The sequence below is a fragment of the Pecten maximus genome, chromosome 10 (genome assembly GCF_902652985.1).
Source record: "Pecten maximus chromosome 10, xPecMax1.1, whole genome shotgun sequence".
Lineage (NCBI taxonomy): Eukaryota > Metazoa > Mollusca > Bivalvia > Pectinida > Pectinidae > Pecten > Pecten maximus.
In genome coordinates this window covers 4955809-4974788 of record NC_047024.1, presented here as the reverse complement: position 1 = coordinate 4974788, position 18980 = coordinate 4955809, and the positions used below count along the sequence as shown (strand labels likewise).

General features: G+C 33.1%; 1 protein-coding gene across 6 annotated transcripts in view; it reads right to left on the bottom strand.

The window, feature by feature from the left end:
- The window catches only part of LOC117335660, a 38894-nt gene that overhangs the window by 13233 nt on the left and 6681 nt on the right, over positions 1 to 18980 (bottom strand). For 4 of the 6 annotated variants that reach the window (XM_033895810.1, XM_033895806.1, XM_033895812.1 and 1 more), the window contains exons 1-3: positions 11566 to 11630; positions 6784 to 6998; positions 120 to 238 (exon numbers count right to left, since the gene is read on the bottom strand). In XM_033895810.1, the coding sequence (XP_033751701.1) occupies positions 120 to 238; positions 6784 to 6927 (263 nt within the window). In that variant the 5' untranslated portion in view covers positions 6928 to 6998; positions 11566 to 11630. Of the gene's footprint in view, positions 1 to 119; positions 239 to 6783; positions 6999 to 7138; positions 7243 to 11565; positions 11631 to 18980 lie in introns of those variants that run through there. The other 2 variants (XM_033895808.1, XM_033895807.1) reach the window with 2 other exon arrangements.

Sequence of the window (18980 nt, the reverse complement as noted above, 5' to 3'; positions counted from 1 at the left end):
TATATCTATTTTGATAATCATATATTGTGATTTTTTATTTAACAAACTAAAAAAAAAAGATTTAAAAAAAAAAAAATTAAAAAAGAGAACATTTCTTTATCTGGTGACAATATAATCACTTCTCTAAATTCCCTTTTGGTTCTTCCGAGTCCCTCTCAATTTCTTCCTCCAAGTTTTGTGCAATAGTGTCGACAGTGAAAGCTGGCATAGACATCCGACGAGCCACATTCTCAACAGCCTATCGGGTACAAGACAATGTCGTAATTCAACTCAAACTAGATAAAACAATAACAAAATATGGACAGAGGATATAAAGCTAGACGGAGAAACAAGGAAAATATGGACAGAGGATATAAAGCTAGACAGAAAAACAAGGACAAAATATGGACAAAGGATATAAAGCTAGACAGAAAAACAATGACAAAATATGGACAAAGGATATAAAGCAAGAAACAGTGACCACGACCTTCTTCGGCTGTCGGCATGTATCACTGGGAACTAGATACACAGAACAATCTTATGAACAAAAAGTCAACCCCGGCACCTAAGGCTGGAGATGTTACTGTATAGTGATAATGTTGGTTTCATTTTAGGTAAGCGTCAGTGTAAGCGCCTGACTTGGAAGAGTTCGCGGTGTTATTGGTTTAACGTTCTTGAAGGAACATCCGACCGACATGGTCAGTAAATCAGTAAAGCATTGACATAATAAAGACATTTTGTGAGTCACATTCTTCACGTGGTTTACAACATACAATAGAAAAACATTTAACACGTTTTTATTTAATAATTGAATAAAACCCCAACATTAACGGCTATATCATGATGATGGTGCTAGTAAATCATCTTCAGATTACTTATATGTGATACAAATTAACCGTTAAGTAATTATCAAGTAAAAGTAAATCATGTCTGAGATAATATCAGACCAATGTAAGATAAATAGAAGATAAATAATGTTCCAACAGTACATACCAAAGGGGATTTCTGTGAGAAATCGCGAGATAAATTCCTGCAGCTCATGTTTTGAAGTATCTATCAAGACGGTTATTTTGTTTTAAGCTATATACAGTACACTTCTGTGGTCGTATGCAGACAACAGTCATATGTACGATTGCACCTAAAGTTTCCGCTGAGGATATGCGGTCTCCGTTACCTTATTTTATGTTTTCCTTGAGGGTTTGGTTTTATACTTATATTGTACATGTGTGTGGAGTAGATAACCCATGCACCTTCCTTTACAGGTGGTGTAGCGACACATTCAGATCTGAAGGCAGTGTGACGTGGTGAATGGATAAAAACGACATCAGTAATTCAAGAAAGAGGTAACGTGTAAAAATGAAATAATTGCAAAATAGTAATTAATTGTGTCGTATAATTATACCCAAAAGTTCGTCTCCATTACACCACCACAACCAACTCTTTTAAAAGCTGGGGGACCGGCGAGTCCAAAAACAATTAATGGACATCTGATATATTTAAATGTAATTTCGATCATTGATTGTTATCACGGAGGCTAAACGTTATGAATAGTGTAAAGTCTAATTCAAACACACTTTTTTCTTTATCATGAATAGAACACACGTTTTATGTCCTGTATTCCATATAGTATGATTTATGACTGTGCAAGTAGTTCACGAATAACTTTGAGAAAACTGGTTATGTTGGTTCAAACTCCGTCATAATTACTTGATATTTAACAGCATTATTCCGACATACATAAATCGATCAGTGATCATATTTATCATTTTATAATATACACATATATATTTGGCGTCCTCGTGAAAACCTACATTTCATTGCGGTTGTTGTTGTTTAGCTCTTTAGTTTCGAGGATTTATGTTTAAACCTTTCATACAGAGATCCCTCCGCCCTTTCCCTCTACTTTTGACCAGTAACCTAACATCCTAGAAGAATTGAAATACATTTTAAAAAACGGGTTTCTCTAGCATACAATTATGAATTACACTTTTAAGTTGATCCTATATTAAAAAACGAGTTGCTCTTATATACAATTCTTTATTACACTTTTAAGATGTTCCGATATTAAAAGTGATTAAATATTAATAATGTTATGGGATATCTACAGTTTTATTTTGAATGTCTGTTTGTGCAATTGTGTGTTTATTTTCATGCCTTCATTTATCGATTTACACACATTTCTCAAATTCTTTTGTGACACAGTTTAAAATGTATTAGGCATAAAATGTATATTTTAACACTTAATATTGAATGCGACTTAGTTTTATTAAATGCAGCATAGCGCTCTGTGTGAAGTATATATTCAGCTGTACTGAAGGCGACAAAGTTGTATTGAAGGAGAACAAAGCTGTATTGAAGGCAACACAGCTGTATTGAAGGTGACACAACTGTGTTGAAGGAGACACAACTGTATTGAAGGTGACACAACTGTGTTGAAGGAGACAAAGCTGTATTGAAGGAGACACAACTGTATTGAAGGAGACACAACTGTGTTGAAGGTGACACAACTGTGTTGAAGGAGACAAAGCTGTATTGAAGGAGACAAAGCTGTATTGAAGGAGACACAGCTGTATTGAAGGTGACACAACTGTATTGAAGGAGACACAACTGTGTTGAAGGAGACACAACTGTATTGAAGGAGACACAGCTGTATTGAAGGAGACACAACTGTATTGAAGGAGACATAGCTGTATTGAAGGAGACACAGCTGTATTGAAGGAGAACAAAGCTGTATTGAAGGAGACACAACTGTATTGAAGAAGACACGGCTGTATTGAAGGCGACACAGCTGTATTGAAGGAGACACAACTGTATTGAAGGAGACACAGCTGTATTGAAGGAGACACAATTGTATTGAAGGAGACATAGCTGTATTGAAGGAGACACAGCTGTATTGAAGGAGACACAGCTGTATTGAAGGCATCAAAATGCAACACAGCTATATTATAGTATATACGGCTATATTGAAGGCTACAAAAGGCTACATAGCTGTATTCAAGGCATGGGTATATATAATGTTATATTGTTGAATCATTTCTATTCAGTACTTTCCTTTGATCTAATGCCGTGTATATAGATAACATCTGGAGATGAACACATCTATGATAATTACACATGAAATACTTACCTCAAGTTCATGAATTCATTCATGAAGACATTCTAACGCTTAAAATGATATAGAACACTATATTTTCAGAGCTGTATTTGATCGGTATGCTTGTTATAGACAGTTTATTATATAATCGTGTTCTAGCTCGATACAAACAAATAACATGCTTTCATTGTAATCTCTATTCATTATTTTAGGTAATGGGTTATACCTGAAAGAGTTGCAGCGAAAAATAAGGCCAAAATCTTAGCCAGATGTGTTGTGTTAGCCAGACTTTGTTTAATCAGCCTACATCTATCATATTGTGACAATATTCCTGACACCCATATTAGGTATTTATCAATATAAATCAAATTGATAGAATTTAAAGTAGAAATATGGTCATTATATCAGATACATTAAATGATAAGGTCATTATGTCAGATACATTTAATGATATGGTCATTATATCAGATACATTTAATGATTTGGTCATTATGTCAGATACATTTAATGATATGGTCATTATATCAGATACATTTAATGATATGGTCATTATATCAGATACATTTAATGATATGGTCATTATGTCAGATACATCTAATGATTTGGTCATTATGTCAGATACATTTAATGATATGGTCATTATATCAGATACATTAATGATTTGGTCATTATATCAGATACATTTAATGATATGGTCATTATATCAGATACATTTAATGATTTGGTCATTATATCAGATACATTTAATGATATGGTCATTATATCAGATACATTTAATAATTTGGTCATTATGTCAGATACATTTAATGATTTGGTCATTATATCAGATACATTTAATGATTTGGTCATTATATCAGATACATTTAATGATATGGTCATTATATCAGATACATTTAATGATATGGTCATTATATCAGATACATTTAATGATTTGGTCATTATATCAGATACATTTAATGATATGGTCATTATATCAGATACATTTAATGATTTGGTCATTATATCAGATACATTTAATGATTTGGTCATTATGTCAGATACATTTAATGATTTGGTCATTATATCAGATACATTTAATGATTTGGTCATTATATCAGATACATTAATGATATGGTCATTATGTCAGATACATTTAATGATTTGGTCATTATATCAGATACATTAATGATATGGTCATTATGTCAGATACATTTAATGATTTGGTCATTATATCAGATACATTTAATGATATGGTCATTATATCAGATACATTTAATGATATGGTCATTATATCAGATACATTTAATGATTTGGTCATTATGTCAGATACATTTAATGATATGGTCATTATATCAGATACATTTAATGATTTGGTCATTATGTCAGATACATAAATGATATGGTCATTATGTCAGATACATTTAATGATTTGGTCATTATATCAGATACATCTAATGATATGGTCATTATATCAGATACATTTAATGATTTGGTCATTATATCAGATACATTTAATGATTTGGTCATTATGTCAGATACATCTAATGATATGGTCATTATGTCAGATACATAAATGATATGGTCATTATATCAGATACATTAATGATTTGGTCATTATGTCAGATACATTTAATGATATGGTCATTATATCAGATACATAAATGATATGGTCATTATATCAGATACATTTAATGATTTGGTCATTATATCAGATACATTTAATGATATGGTCATTATATCAGATACATTTAATGATTTGGTCATTATATCAGATACATTTAATGATATGGTCATTATATCAGATACATCTAATGATATGGTCATTATGTCAGATACATCTAATGATATGGTCATTATGTCAGATACATAAATGATATGGTCATTATATCAGATACATCTAATGATTTGGTCATTATATCAGATACATTAATGATTTGGTCATTATATCAGATACATTTAATGATATGGTCATTATATCAGATACATTTAATGATTTGGTCATTATATCAGATACATTTAATGATATGGTCATTATATCAGATACATCTAATGATATGGTCATTATGTCAGATACATAAATGATATGGTCATTATGTCAGATACATTTAATGATTTGGTCATTATATCAGATACATTTAATGATTTGGTCATTATGTCAGATACATTTAATGATTTGGTAATCATATCAGATACATCTAATGATATGGTCATTATATCAGATACATCTAATGATATGGTCATTATGTCAGATACATAAATGATATGGTCATTATGTCAGATACATTTAATGATTTGGTCATTATATCAGATACATTTAATGATTTGGTCATTATGTCAGATACATTTAATGATTTGGTCATTATATCAGATACATTTAATGATATGGTCATTATATCAGATACATTTAATGATATGGTCATTATGTCAGATACATAAATGATATGGTCATTATGTCAGATACATTTAATGATATGGTCATTATATCAGATACATTAATGATTTGGTCATTATATCAGATACATCTAATGATATGGTCATTATATCAGATACATCTAATGATATGGTCATTATATCAGATACATTTAATGATATGGTCATTATATCAGATACATTTAATGATTTGATTATTATGTCAGATACATCTAATGATATGGTCATTATATCAGATACATCTAATGATATGGTCATTATATCAGATACATTTAATGATTTGGTCATTATATCAGATACATTTAATGATTTGGTCATTATATCAGATAAATTAAATGATTTGGTCATTATATCAGATACATTTAATGATTTGGTCATTATATCAGATAAATTAAATGATTTGGTCATTATATCAGATACATCTAATGATATGGTCATTATATCAGATACATTTAATGATTTGGTCATTATATCAGATACATTTAATGATATGGTCATTATGTCAGATACATCTAATGATTTGGTCATTATATCAGATACATCTAATGATATGGTCATTATATCAGATACATTTAATGATATGGTCATTATATCAGATACATTTAATGATATGGTCATTATATCAGATACATTTAATGATTTGGTCATTATACCAGATACATTTAATGATATGGTCATTATATCAGATACATCTAATGATATGGTCATTATGTCAGATACATAAATGATATGGTCATTATGTCAGATACATTTAATGATATGGTCATTATATCAGATACATTTAATGATATGGTCATTACATCACATACATTTAATGACAAGGTCAGTCAGCCTAATTATATGTAGGTTATATATATATATTTATATTCGGTTCCTACCTATCTGGATAGTTATCTAACGATCGCTATATGAAACCTTACAGTGGTTTTAAAGTGTGTTACTTTTAGCCATACCACAATGGGTAGAGGATAGCTAAAATGTAATATCTTATCTTTGATTATAGACCTTACTTATGGTTTAGCAGTCATACCATTGCTGATATGGAAGTTAGCGTTATCTATAATTCGGAATTAATATCTTTGTTTATGAGTTAGCTATAATTTAATGATGTATAAGTTAACTACAATTCACTAAGAATATTTTTAATTATAGACGTTAGCTATGATTTAATGATGTATAAATTAATTACAATTCACTAAGAATATCTTTAATTACAGACGTTAGCTATGACTAAGTATTCATATCGCGGATGATAGATTTTAGCTTGAATTTAACAATAAAAGAAATGGACGTTTACTGACCAGCACGGCTCGGTGTGCGTACGATGTCCGCCTCCTGTCCATCCGACAGTGTCCAGGCCTGGGATAGTCGGGATCCTCTTGACACAGGTGATTGTTTCCGTTCTGTAGGTAACATCCCTCATCCTCCTCCTCCTTCTCCTCCATAGTCACCGTGCCTACTCACTGATCAGCAGGATAATTCTCTGTCTGTATAAATGGCCTTACGCTCCGACGACCTAGTATAATAATTGCAAAATATCTTCCATGTAAATCATATGAAAACATAATATGAGTTCATAAATCAACTGTTTCTAACATTCGTTCAGTGTATTATATATAGTGACAATGTATAATATTGGCAATCTGTGTAACGCACTATTTATATCCAATCCTTTTGCGATATATTTAAACATATGTCTGGCCTCTCCAAAAACCAAATGTTCTTGTTCAACTGCCAGTCCTCCAAAAAAGTTCCCACTTTGTTTTCATTGGTAGGTATCGGCCGTAATCTGGTGTATTGTAGGGGCAGTGGTACGCGACAATCACTGTTTTGGTAATGGATATAGCGTGCTGGTTTTGTCAGCACAAGGACACAAATCGGCCAGTTAAAATAGTTAATGGGCCAATGCAGTACCTCTGGGTATATAATTTAACTTATCTGCAAGGACGACCTGCAGGTTTTCGTTAAAGATCATACTGTGAGATTTAAACATGGGTAGGAATTAAACTAATATTAAGAATGAAACTAACGGTGTGAATCAAACCAGTGACAATTTCTTTATTCTTGTAAAGTTCGTGAACCTACGACGACCGTGTCATACTGGTGAAGTATGGGAAAAATATTACTGGTACTGTTATATCTGATAGTCAACAGACTTAGGACGGTTATATCAGATAGTCAACAGACTTAGGACGGTTGTATCAGATAGTCAACATACTTAGGACGGTTGTATCAGATAGCCAACATACTTAGAATGGTTATATCAGATAGTCAATATACTTAGGACGGTTATATCAGATAGCCAATATACTTAGAATGGTTACATCAGATAGTCAACATACTTAGGACGGTTATATCAGATAGTCAATAGACTTAGGACGGTTATATCAGATAGTCAATATACTTAGAATGGTTATATCAGATAGTCAACATACTTAGGACGGTTATATCAGATAGTCAACATCTTAGGACGGTTATATCAGATAGTCAACATACTTAGGACGGTTATATCAGATAATCAATAGATTTAGGACGTTAAATCAGATAGTCAACATATTTAGGACGTTATATCAGATAGTCAACATACTTAGGACGGTTATATCAGATAGTCAACATACTTAGGATGGTTATATCAGATAATCAATAGATTTAGGACGTTATATCAGATAGTCAACATATTTAGGACGTTATATCAGATAGTCAACAGATTTAGGACGTTATATGAGATAGTCAACAGACTTAGGATGGTTATATCAGATAGTCAACTGACTTAGGACGGTTATATCAGATAGTCAACAGACTTAGGACGGTTATATCAGATAGTCAACAGACTTAGGATGGTTATATCAGATAGTCAACAGATTTAGGACGGTTATATCAGATAGTCAATATACTTATAATGGTTATATCAGATAGTCAACAGACTTAGGACGGTTATATCAGATAGTCAACATCTTAGGACGGTTATATCAGATAGTCAACATACTTATAATGGTTATATCAGATAGTCAACATACTTAGGACGGTTATATCAGATAGTCAACATCTTAGGACGGTTATATCAGATAGTCAACATACTTAGGACGGTTATATCAGATAGTCAACAGATTTAGGATGGTTATATCAGATAGTCAATATACTTATAATGGTTATATCAGATAGTCAACTGACTTAGGACGGTTATATCAGATAGTCAACTGACTTAGGACGGTTATATCAGATAGTCAACAGACTTAGGATGGTTATATCAGATAGTCAACAGATTTAGGATAGTTATATTAGATAGTCAATATACTTATAATGGTTATATCAGATAGTCAACAGACTTAGGACGGTTATATCAGATAGTCAACTGACTTAGGACGGTTATATCAGATAGTCAACAGACTTAGGATGGTTATATCAGATAATCAATAGATTTAGGACGTTAAATCAGATAGTCAACAGATTTAGGATGGTTATATCAGATAATCAATAGATTTATAATGGTTATATCAGATAGTCAACTGACTTAGGACGGTTATATCAGATAGTCAACAGACTTAGGATGGTTATATCAGATAATCAATAGATTTAGGACGTTAAATCAGATAGTCAACAGACTTAGGACGGTTATATCAGATAGTCAATATACTTATAATGGTTATATCAGATAGTCAACAGACTTAGGATGGTTATATCAGATAGTCAACTGACTTAGGACGGTTATATCAGATAGTCAACAGACTTAGGATGGTTATATCAGATAGTCAACAGATTTAGGATAGTTATATTAGATAGTCAATAGACTTAGGACGGTTATATCAGATAGTCAACAGATTTAGGATAGTTATATTAGATAGTCAATAGACTTAGGACGGTTATATCAGATAGTCAATATACTTATAATGGTTATATCAGATAGTCAACAGACTTAGGACGGTTATATCAGATAGTCAACATACTTAGGACGGTTATATCAGATAGTCAACAGACTTAGGACGGTTATATCAGATAGTCAACAGACTTAGGATGGTTATATCAGATAGTCAACAGATTTAGGACGTTATATCAGATAGTCAACAGATTTAGGATGGTTATATTAGATAGTCAATATACTTATAATGGTTATATCAGATAGTCAACTGACTTAGGACGGTTATATCAGATAGTCAACTGACTTAGGACGGTTATATCAGATAGTCAACAGATTTAGGATAGTTATATTAGATAGTCAATAGACTTAGGACGGTTATATCAGATAGTCAACAGATTTAGGATAGTTATATTAGATAGTCAATAGACTTAGGACGGTTATATCAGATAGTCAACAGATTTAGGATAGTTATATTAGATAGTCAATAGACTTAGGACGGTTATATCAGATAGTCAATATACTTATAATGGTTATATCAGATAGTCAACAGACTTAGGACGGTTATATCAGATAGTCAACATACTTAGGACGGTTATATCAGATAGTCAACAGACTTAGGACGGTTATATCAGATAGTCAACAGACTTAGGATGGTTATATCAGATAGTCAACAGATTTAGGACGTTATATCAGATAGTCAACAGATTTAGGATGGTTATATTAGATAGTCAATATACTTATAATGGTTATATCAGATAGTCAACTGACTTAGGACGGTTATATCAGATAGTCAACAGACTTAGGACGGTTATATCAGATAGTCAACTGACTTAGGACGGTTATATCAGATAGTCAACAGATTTAGGATAGTTATATCAGATAGTCAATATACTTATAATGGTTATATCAGATAGTCAACTGACTTAGGACGGTTATATCAGATAGTCAATAGATTTAGAACTTTTATCAATCAGGACACGTATGTTTGGATATTTCTAAATGTAAAAAGATCTTGTTTATCTGAAGACCACGGATTATTACATTACACTATTATCTCTAACACAAAGGACTACAGACTTATCAAGTTGATAATCTTATCTCTGCGTTTGCTGTTAACGTCATTAGATATTCTCCAGAAATGCATTGAGTAATGTCAACAGGTAATTTGTGTTTATAGTAAGTTATTAAATTATGATAATGACGGTAGATAAGAGGATAAATATCTTGTATGTAAACTTTAAACCAAAAGCTAGTTCAAGCTATTTCCTCATCGAAATTATTCCAAGATATAATACGATGAAGGAGCCTGATACGAAGAAGTTTTCTTGAGCTGGGATGCTAGAAAATATTTTACTTATCTACAATAACACTAAACTCCAAAACCCCTCTGTTAAATCATACTTTAAACTATGTTATTGTAAAATGTTTTTAACGTCGCATATTTATGTCATCACAAAGGTGGAACAGAGTTAAACATACACCAGAGCTAGAAATACTTCATTATTTGGTATCGTGAAAATGTTTATGGGATCAACGTACAATTAATGTAGGTACTAGAAGGTAATATGTTTCCAACGATTAAACTACCATAACCAGTATGAAAGATCAGTTGGGGAAATGAAATTACACTCCAATCGAAACCTTTCCTTGAGTGCAACATTTACCTAATATCGAAAACAAAACTGACCAATGAAATAATGGATTTAAGTAATAATTTGTCACGAAACTGAAATATTTGTAGATATAAAGATACAATCTTTGCTTAACCAATTATCTTTCATGATACAATAATTATTAAGCTACCATTAATACAATGCATGCACGTTAGGTGAAAGATATAACAATTAATTATGAATTACAACTAAATTGTACCTACCTGGACGGGTAAAACAATTAATTATAAATTACAACTAAACAGTACTTACCTGGACGGGTAAAACAATTAATTATAAATTACCACTAAAACAGTACTTACCTGGACGGGTGAAACTCAGTAAATAAATCATATATTCACCATTCGAACCTTGCTGACCAGGTGGTGTCAAAAAGTATAGTAATTTACTATTTAAGTAAAGTCTAAATAAAAAATATAAAGCTTCAGACACCCAGCATGATATAAAATATTCGAATGAACTTTTCGTAAACACGAGTTGAGATTAGGACATGGTGAGGAAAACAACAACTTGGATAAGTAAACAAATTTAACATATTAATGAAGGCTACCTACCAGCGGTATGACTGTCCACAGTGGTGTTATAATACATACGAACTTGTCACTTAGGGCAATAGTTTGTTTAAAATGACCAAGTCAATAGACAGTTAAAGTGTTTATATACACATACAGGAACCCTTGCAGGCAAACAACGAGATACTTTACATTAGGGAAGTATCACTCTAGTATGTTGTGTAATTACAGGTAAGCTCACAAACAGTTAGGTACAGTTTCAATGGAAGAATTGAGAAGCACTTTCATATCTTTAGGATTGATAATGAGTATTGTACTGTAATTTCAATCAGCAGATAAAGTTTGTTGTTTATTAATGTGTATTGTTTTAATCGTATGAATAAAGATTTGCAATGCAAATAAATACAAAATATATACATGTAATAGAAGATAAATATTAAGTCAGATGGTTTGTTCAAATCATCAATAATTCATCATTAACTATTTCATACATGTACAGGTAAGTTACAAAGCACAAGTATATGGTCCCAGGTGACACACGTAGGTAACACAGGTGTAATTAGTGTTCCTGGAGGAAGTCTTACCTGCAGCCGTAGCCGCAGTCGTATCCGAAACGTATTTGGCATGGGAAAAATATTTATTTGAGCAATATCGCAATGATATTTTTACCTATCCAGGTATGTACTCATTTAATGCATGTACCCACATGTGTCAGTCATGGATATAGTAAAACACAGTGGACCTATCACATTCATTGATGATTTAGGATGTTTACTGTTTTTATCTATGTAAACACCATATTGAACATAAATTTAAATATACACACAGTTATCAAATGATTTCGTTTGTCGTTCGTATGGTATATTATACGATAAATGACATTTTGCAGTCCATATCACTCCATGCGATTTTAAACATTGTTCACAATCTAGTTTAACTTTGGAAATGGTCAATATCATGGGGAGATGGGAAACCATAAGGTTGTGGTAGACTTTACTGTGTGTTTTTTTTTATAATACTTCCATAATAAATTCTCCCCTCGCCGATACGTTTAGGATACAGATAAGGCTTCTCCGAGGAACCATAATACCAGGTAACAACTCAAGAAATGATCTATGCAATTAAAAAAAACGTACCCCATTCATTTGCTTATCACCAGCATTTACAAAAGTCATCGTACGATAAACCATCTTAAGTTAAAGCGTACAAATACCATTTATATAAAATGATTCATTCACAACACTTATAGATCCCTTCCTCCTTGCCAAGTCTTAATTAGATTGGCTTGAGATAAATTACAGAAAGGTCACACAAACATGGAAGGTACTCTCTTTACAAATAACACAACACATAATAGTTGTCGGATAGGTACTATACCCCTTTACCTATACTGTAGGATAACTTGTGGGGGTTTTATCAAAGCATTGTTAATGTATATACAAGACTCAAACACAATCAATTAAAATGTCTCAAGGAGTTGGTATACAATATGTTCACACTTTTACGTTTTAGGAAATCTACCATTGATCTGAGAGTGAAACAGAGTGGCCTTACAAAGGTCAAATGTTTGGTGTAGGTACTGTGGGGAAAACAGTATTGTAACTTTACACTGTTAGTTGTATTGATAGGCGAGATAGTACAGGTGTTTATATTAGGTCTACAAGATTGCTGTTTTCTATTTAAACATACCATTTGCGTCAACATATACAATTGATAGCATTAGGGAATATGCCATTTTCTTGTCCGATATGTAATTCATCGCCATCTCCCGAACTATTAACTATACACAAAACACGATAAAATGACTCCTAGTCAAATAAAACAAAACCACAGAGCTTCTCAGTCAAACATATGATTAAAAATAAATTAACTGTATCGACTCTACCTTAAAGGACTCCCAGTATCGAAGTTCGATCTTCTCTCTAAATGATGTAAGTGATTATAATGTGTGAAGAGTGAATGACCGGAGAGAAGAGTTAATGAGCCATGGTTGTCAACACCCTTACTCTCATTTCAGATTACGACAACTCGGATTTGACGTAGGGCTTGTTCTCCTTTCGCCCACTTTCTGGAGTTCAAAAGAATTATATAAACACTTGAGAACAATGGCCCACCAATTATAGTCTGTTCTGGGAAAGTCCGTAAATACATGCAGATATTTACCTGTATTTTTTCAAAGTCACACTACATCACAAATATTATTATTATATTAGTAATTTATATTAAAATGTAACGTCTTCTTTTGTCCGTTATCAGTTATATATATATATAAATATATATAATATTTACCAATTCAACTACTAACACAACAAAATTTACAATTATAAATCTTTATTTTTTTTAAAGAATCAACGGTATCATATGAATATATTTCATGACAAACTTCTGAAGTATATGACAAATAATTTTATGACAAAGGAAAGAATGCATATTACAATACTTTTATTATACAGAGAATACACTAGCACATAATATTTACATCAATCAGTCAAATACGTGATATGTAACTAGTAATACTTAGCACTGGACAATGGATGATAAATTGTTCATAAAATTTTAAATGCACACACAGTTAGTAATACTAAGCACTGGACAATGGATGATAAATTGTTCATAAAATTTTTAATGCACACACAGTTAGTAATACTAAGCACTGGACAATAATTAATGTTTCTTTGTTTTCATGATAAATACTCAAATGTGATTGGTCGAAAAATTCTTTTCATTCTTCTATGAAAGAAATTCCGAGAATGGCGCGAAAAATGTGAGGTCACAATACGACAATTAACGTTGCGTATTGATTTGAGAAAAAGAATCCCATTTAAAACCAGTAAAATTGTACATAAAACATGTTTTAAATTAGAAAATCATTTTCAAAAATTAATCATAAGCGTTGATGTCAATTCTTTTTTAGTTTCATCGGGGTATGAAACAAATTTTGTTTGCAAACTTCTGTAAGAATCCGCTATGGTTCCGGTCTCCAAGCGTTCCTTCAGTTGGTTAAGGCGACTGTCAATGTTTCGGTATCGTTTGGCCCTGGGTCTCAGTTGTCCTCCGAATTCTTGCTGGATGCGCGTTATCTCGTTGGTGGCCAGGATCGCCTGGAAAACACGAATGATGCTGAAGATGTTTGGGTGTGAGTGTTCTACTCTCTTCTTTAGTTTGCTGTGCCATCCTTCAATGTGGTTGGTTGTCCTTGGGCCCTCGGTCTCATAGTGGTTCCAGAGTTGTTGGTTGCGTTCTATCCACTGTGTGACGATGTAATCTGTGAATGTAGTAGTGTCCTGTGGTACGTCAGCATCTTCTAGGTCCTCCAGTACGTTGAAAAGGAACAATGGGTAGTACAGCGGCTCTTCGTACCAGTAGTCTGACGTCGTCATTGTCGGCATAAAGTTGTTGGAGTCCTGTCTGCTGGGCTTTCCTCCAAATACACTGAGTGTAATGAAAAAAACAGCCCTTCAGTATCACAGCTGGGAAGATAATGCGGATGGCGTTCTGGGCAGCAGTCTCGAAGTCTAGAAAAACAGTAGTGGGGTTGAGTTGGAGGTTGAGTTCTGTCATCTTGGTCTTGAGTAACGTGAAAAGTCGTTCATATGTGGCGTGTGTCTTGTTGGGTAGTAGACTGTATACGAGTGTGTACATCTGGTCTTCTATCTTGGCATGGATGGTGTAGATCTGGTGAAACTGGGTCGGGCAGGTGTAGAAAGTTCCATCACAGAAGAGGGTGTCGGCGTTGCAGAGGTCAATCAGGTTGTCTGATGTCGCAAAGGCTATAATTCTGGATTGGTCACCATCATCAAGTAGAAGGAATTCTTCCCCGGCAGTTGTCTGTGTTCACTTTCCCTCGAGGTTGATGTCCTGGATCGTCTTGGGTAGTTGAGGAGTCTGGGTACGTCTGGCGCTATAAAGTGACTTCTTGCTGGACTGGAATGTGGGTAGTTGTTGGACAGTGGACAGTGTGTCGTTGTTCCAATTGTTGTTGCGTAGCTTGGTAACCTCTTCATCGTAGATCCTGGGTATGGGCTTTACCTCCTCCACGCAGCGGGTACGGACCGTCTCCATGATTTCCTGGGCGACGATCTTGGCATGGTCCTGTGGGTGGTGGTGGGGATGACGGCCACTTCCATTAGGGATGTTGTTGCGGGTACTCATTTTGGCTAGGCAGTTTTGTACGGTACATCTCCAGTAGGTGCACTCTCCTCTGTTGTTCTTCACACGGTAAATGAATCCATTGTAGGCGATGTTCTGTCTACCAAACTTGTTGCGAAGAAATTTCACCTGAATCTGTGCATTTGCCATGCTGGTGGTTGATGGGAAATAGTGATAGACTTAGCCATCCGATGTCCTTATATACTAACAAATCAAACAGCTTGGACACTGATCTCAATAGATTAATCGAGTCACCAGCATCAATGAAAGTGACCAACACTTAAGCTGTAAAATGTATTCATCTCTAATTGCCACCTAGATAAAAGCTTAAATGTCCAATTACAACGCAAATTTAATTTATTGCTGATTCTGTATTCACCATATTAATTAGTGGTCAGTTGATGGACCCAAGCCAACAGGTGATAATTAATTAAGTCAATTAGTATCAAGAGAAATACCAGGGATACCAAACCATGTTGGAAAAAAACAGTAGTCTCCACGAGACAAATCATATTAAAGATAAACATATAAAAATATTAATGATAATTAAGTAGTTATTATTGAATAAGTTAAATCTTATGTTCTTAGTTCTTCCAAAAGCTTTTGTTTTACAGTATTTAATCACTTAAAACTGTACAGTATCTTAAATATATATACATATTCGTACTATGGCTGTCTTTTGCCAATTTAGCTGATGAAAATGGTATATGGTATGTAAAAATTAGTTAAATAATGATGAAATGAGATGAATTTAAAGTTTGTGTAAAATACAGGTAAAACCATGTAAAGTGGGAGAATACAGGTAAAATACAGGTAATGTGGGAGAACACAGGTAAGATCCAGGTAAGGTATATATGAAGCAGACTATAATGACTGTCACAACATACCTGCCCCAATGTTATTTTTAAAAAGTTGGCGAAAGGAGAACACACCTGACGTAGATGTGTATGACGGGTGTCGCCGTGACGTAGATTTGTATGACGGGTGTCGCCGTGACGTAGATTTGTATGACGGGTGTCGCCGTGACGTAGATTTGTATGACGGGTGTCGCCGTGACGTAGATTTGTATGACGGGTGTCGCCGTGACGTAGATTTGTATGACGGGTGTCGTCGTGACCTAGATTTGTATGACGTGTGTCGTCGTGACCTAGGTCTGTATGATGGGTGTCGTCGTGCCGTAGATTTGTAGATTTGTATGACGGGTGTCGTCGTGACCTAGATTTATATAACGGGTGTCGTCGTGACCTAGATTTGTATGACGGGTGTCGTCGTTGAAACAGAAGACGCTCAATCTTCCAGAACACCTGGTATTGTTCTCTGTACTTTTTGGGAGTCTCGATGCAAATATTTATTTTTGTTTATAGTTTGTCCTCGTTAAATCGATTGTAAGTTTGAATTATGGTTTCGATTTTATGCCGGTATACGCAAGGACTGCTGAATGTGTTCGTATCAAGGTCGAAGAGTACAAATATGTGGGTTAGACCAATGCTGGCTAGTTAGTGAAACCAACATGCTCTGAGGGGTCCTTTAGTGAAAGTGAAAGAAACATACTGATTAACGTGAATGGATAATTAATGATAGCACAGATACATTCATATTGCTTTTATTTCATAAATGGGTTATATGTATTCATAGGTCTTTTTGTAAACATTTTATTTATTTAGAAAAAACATAATATAAAGAATAATTTGTTCCCATGAACATTTACAGTTTTCATCTACGCTGCATATATACTAACTTAAGGTAAAATGATAATGATGACCTTACTGGTTAATCATTGTCTTTATCCCATTGCCATTGTCTTTATGTCATTGTCTTTATGTCATTGTCTTTATGTCATTGTCTTTATGTCATTGTATTTATGTCATTGTCTTTATGTCATTGTCATTATGTCATTGTCTTTATGTCATTGTCATTGTATTTATGTCATTGTATTTATGTCATTGTATTTATGTAATTGTCTTTATGCCATTGTCTTTAGGTAATTGTTTTTGTTTCATTGTCTTTATGTCATTGTCTTTATGTCATTATTTTCATGCCATTGTCTTTACGCCATTGTCTTTATGTCATTATTTTCATGCCATTGTCTTTATCTCATTGTCTTTATGTCATTGTCTTTATTTCATTGTATTTATGTCATTGTCTTTGCGTCATTGTCTTTATGTCATTGTCTTTATGCCATTGTCTTATGTCATTATTTTTTGTGTCATTGTCTTTATGTCATTGTATTTATGCCATTGTCTTTATGATACGACTTTATGCCATTGTCTTTATGTCACTATATTCATGCCATTGTCTTTGTGTCATTGTTTTTCTGTCATGGTTTTTGTGTCATTGTCTTTATGTCATTGTTTTTAACTGCGATTTGATCAATGTTAGAGTTAAGAGTACTGTAATTCCTTGTGCATGAATCACTGTCTAAATTGAATGATTTTTGCTACATTATGAAGTCATCAAATAGAAAATAAACTGCTTAGAGAGTATACTCTGGATTTTAGTTATTGCCCAGTAAAATAACGTAGTAGCTCCTGAGTAGATCCAGTGTTAACTAATGATTAAAGAAATAACATTACACTACTCGGGTTTTATAATTTGAACTGAGTGATCAGACTCTTTATTTCTAACTTACTAATACTGTTATTCTAAAATACTGTTATTCTAAAATACTGTTATTCTAAAATACTGCATCAAAATAAATACAACGACAAACAGCGACGTCGTTTTAATTACCAGATAATCCATTAGTCCATAGAAATACTTGGTTTCAAGCAGCTAATATTGAAAATATAGAATTCTTTAGGAATAGATTATATATAGATGGTTAGATTATATATAATTACAAAAACGTTATCAAAATAGGAAACTTAAAGATAATGGGTATATATATGGTAGAGTATGTCAGTTACTCAAGTAGCTGCGTTTCATTCTAAAATGTATTCCAAATTATACCTCTTCCTAAATAGTCATTCTACAATGTATGTTTCAAAATCTATTAACATAAAAACTATTTCAATTATCGCATGATGAAGCTTGATATCGATTTCATGATAAATATCTTGGTAAATTCGAAAAATTAAATAACTGTTAATGTTTTATAATAAAATCAGTTTATATCACCAGAGACTTGTATATCACAATGTGATATACAAGTCTCTGATATCACTAATCCCCTAACGTGATAACGTGATCACAATCCCTCGTTTAATAAAATCATTGTTCTTACAGAGCTTGTCCTGTACCTGTTTATCAATTTATAGACAATCAATACATTCTATATATACAATGAACCAGCGGTTAAGGTCACGTGC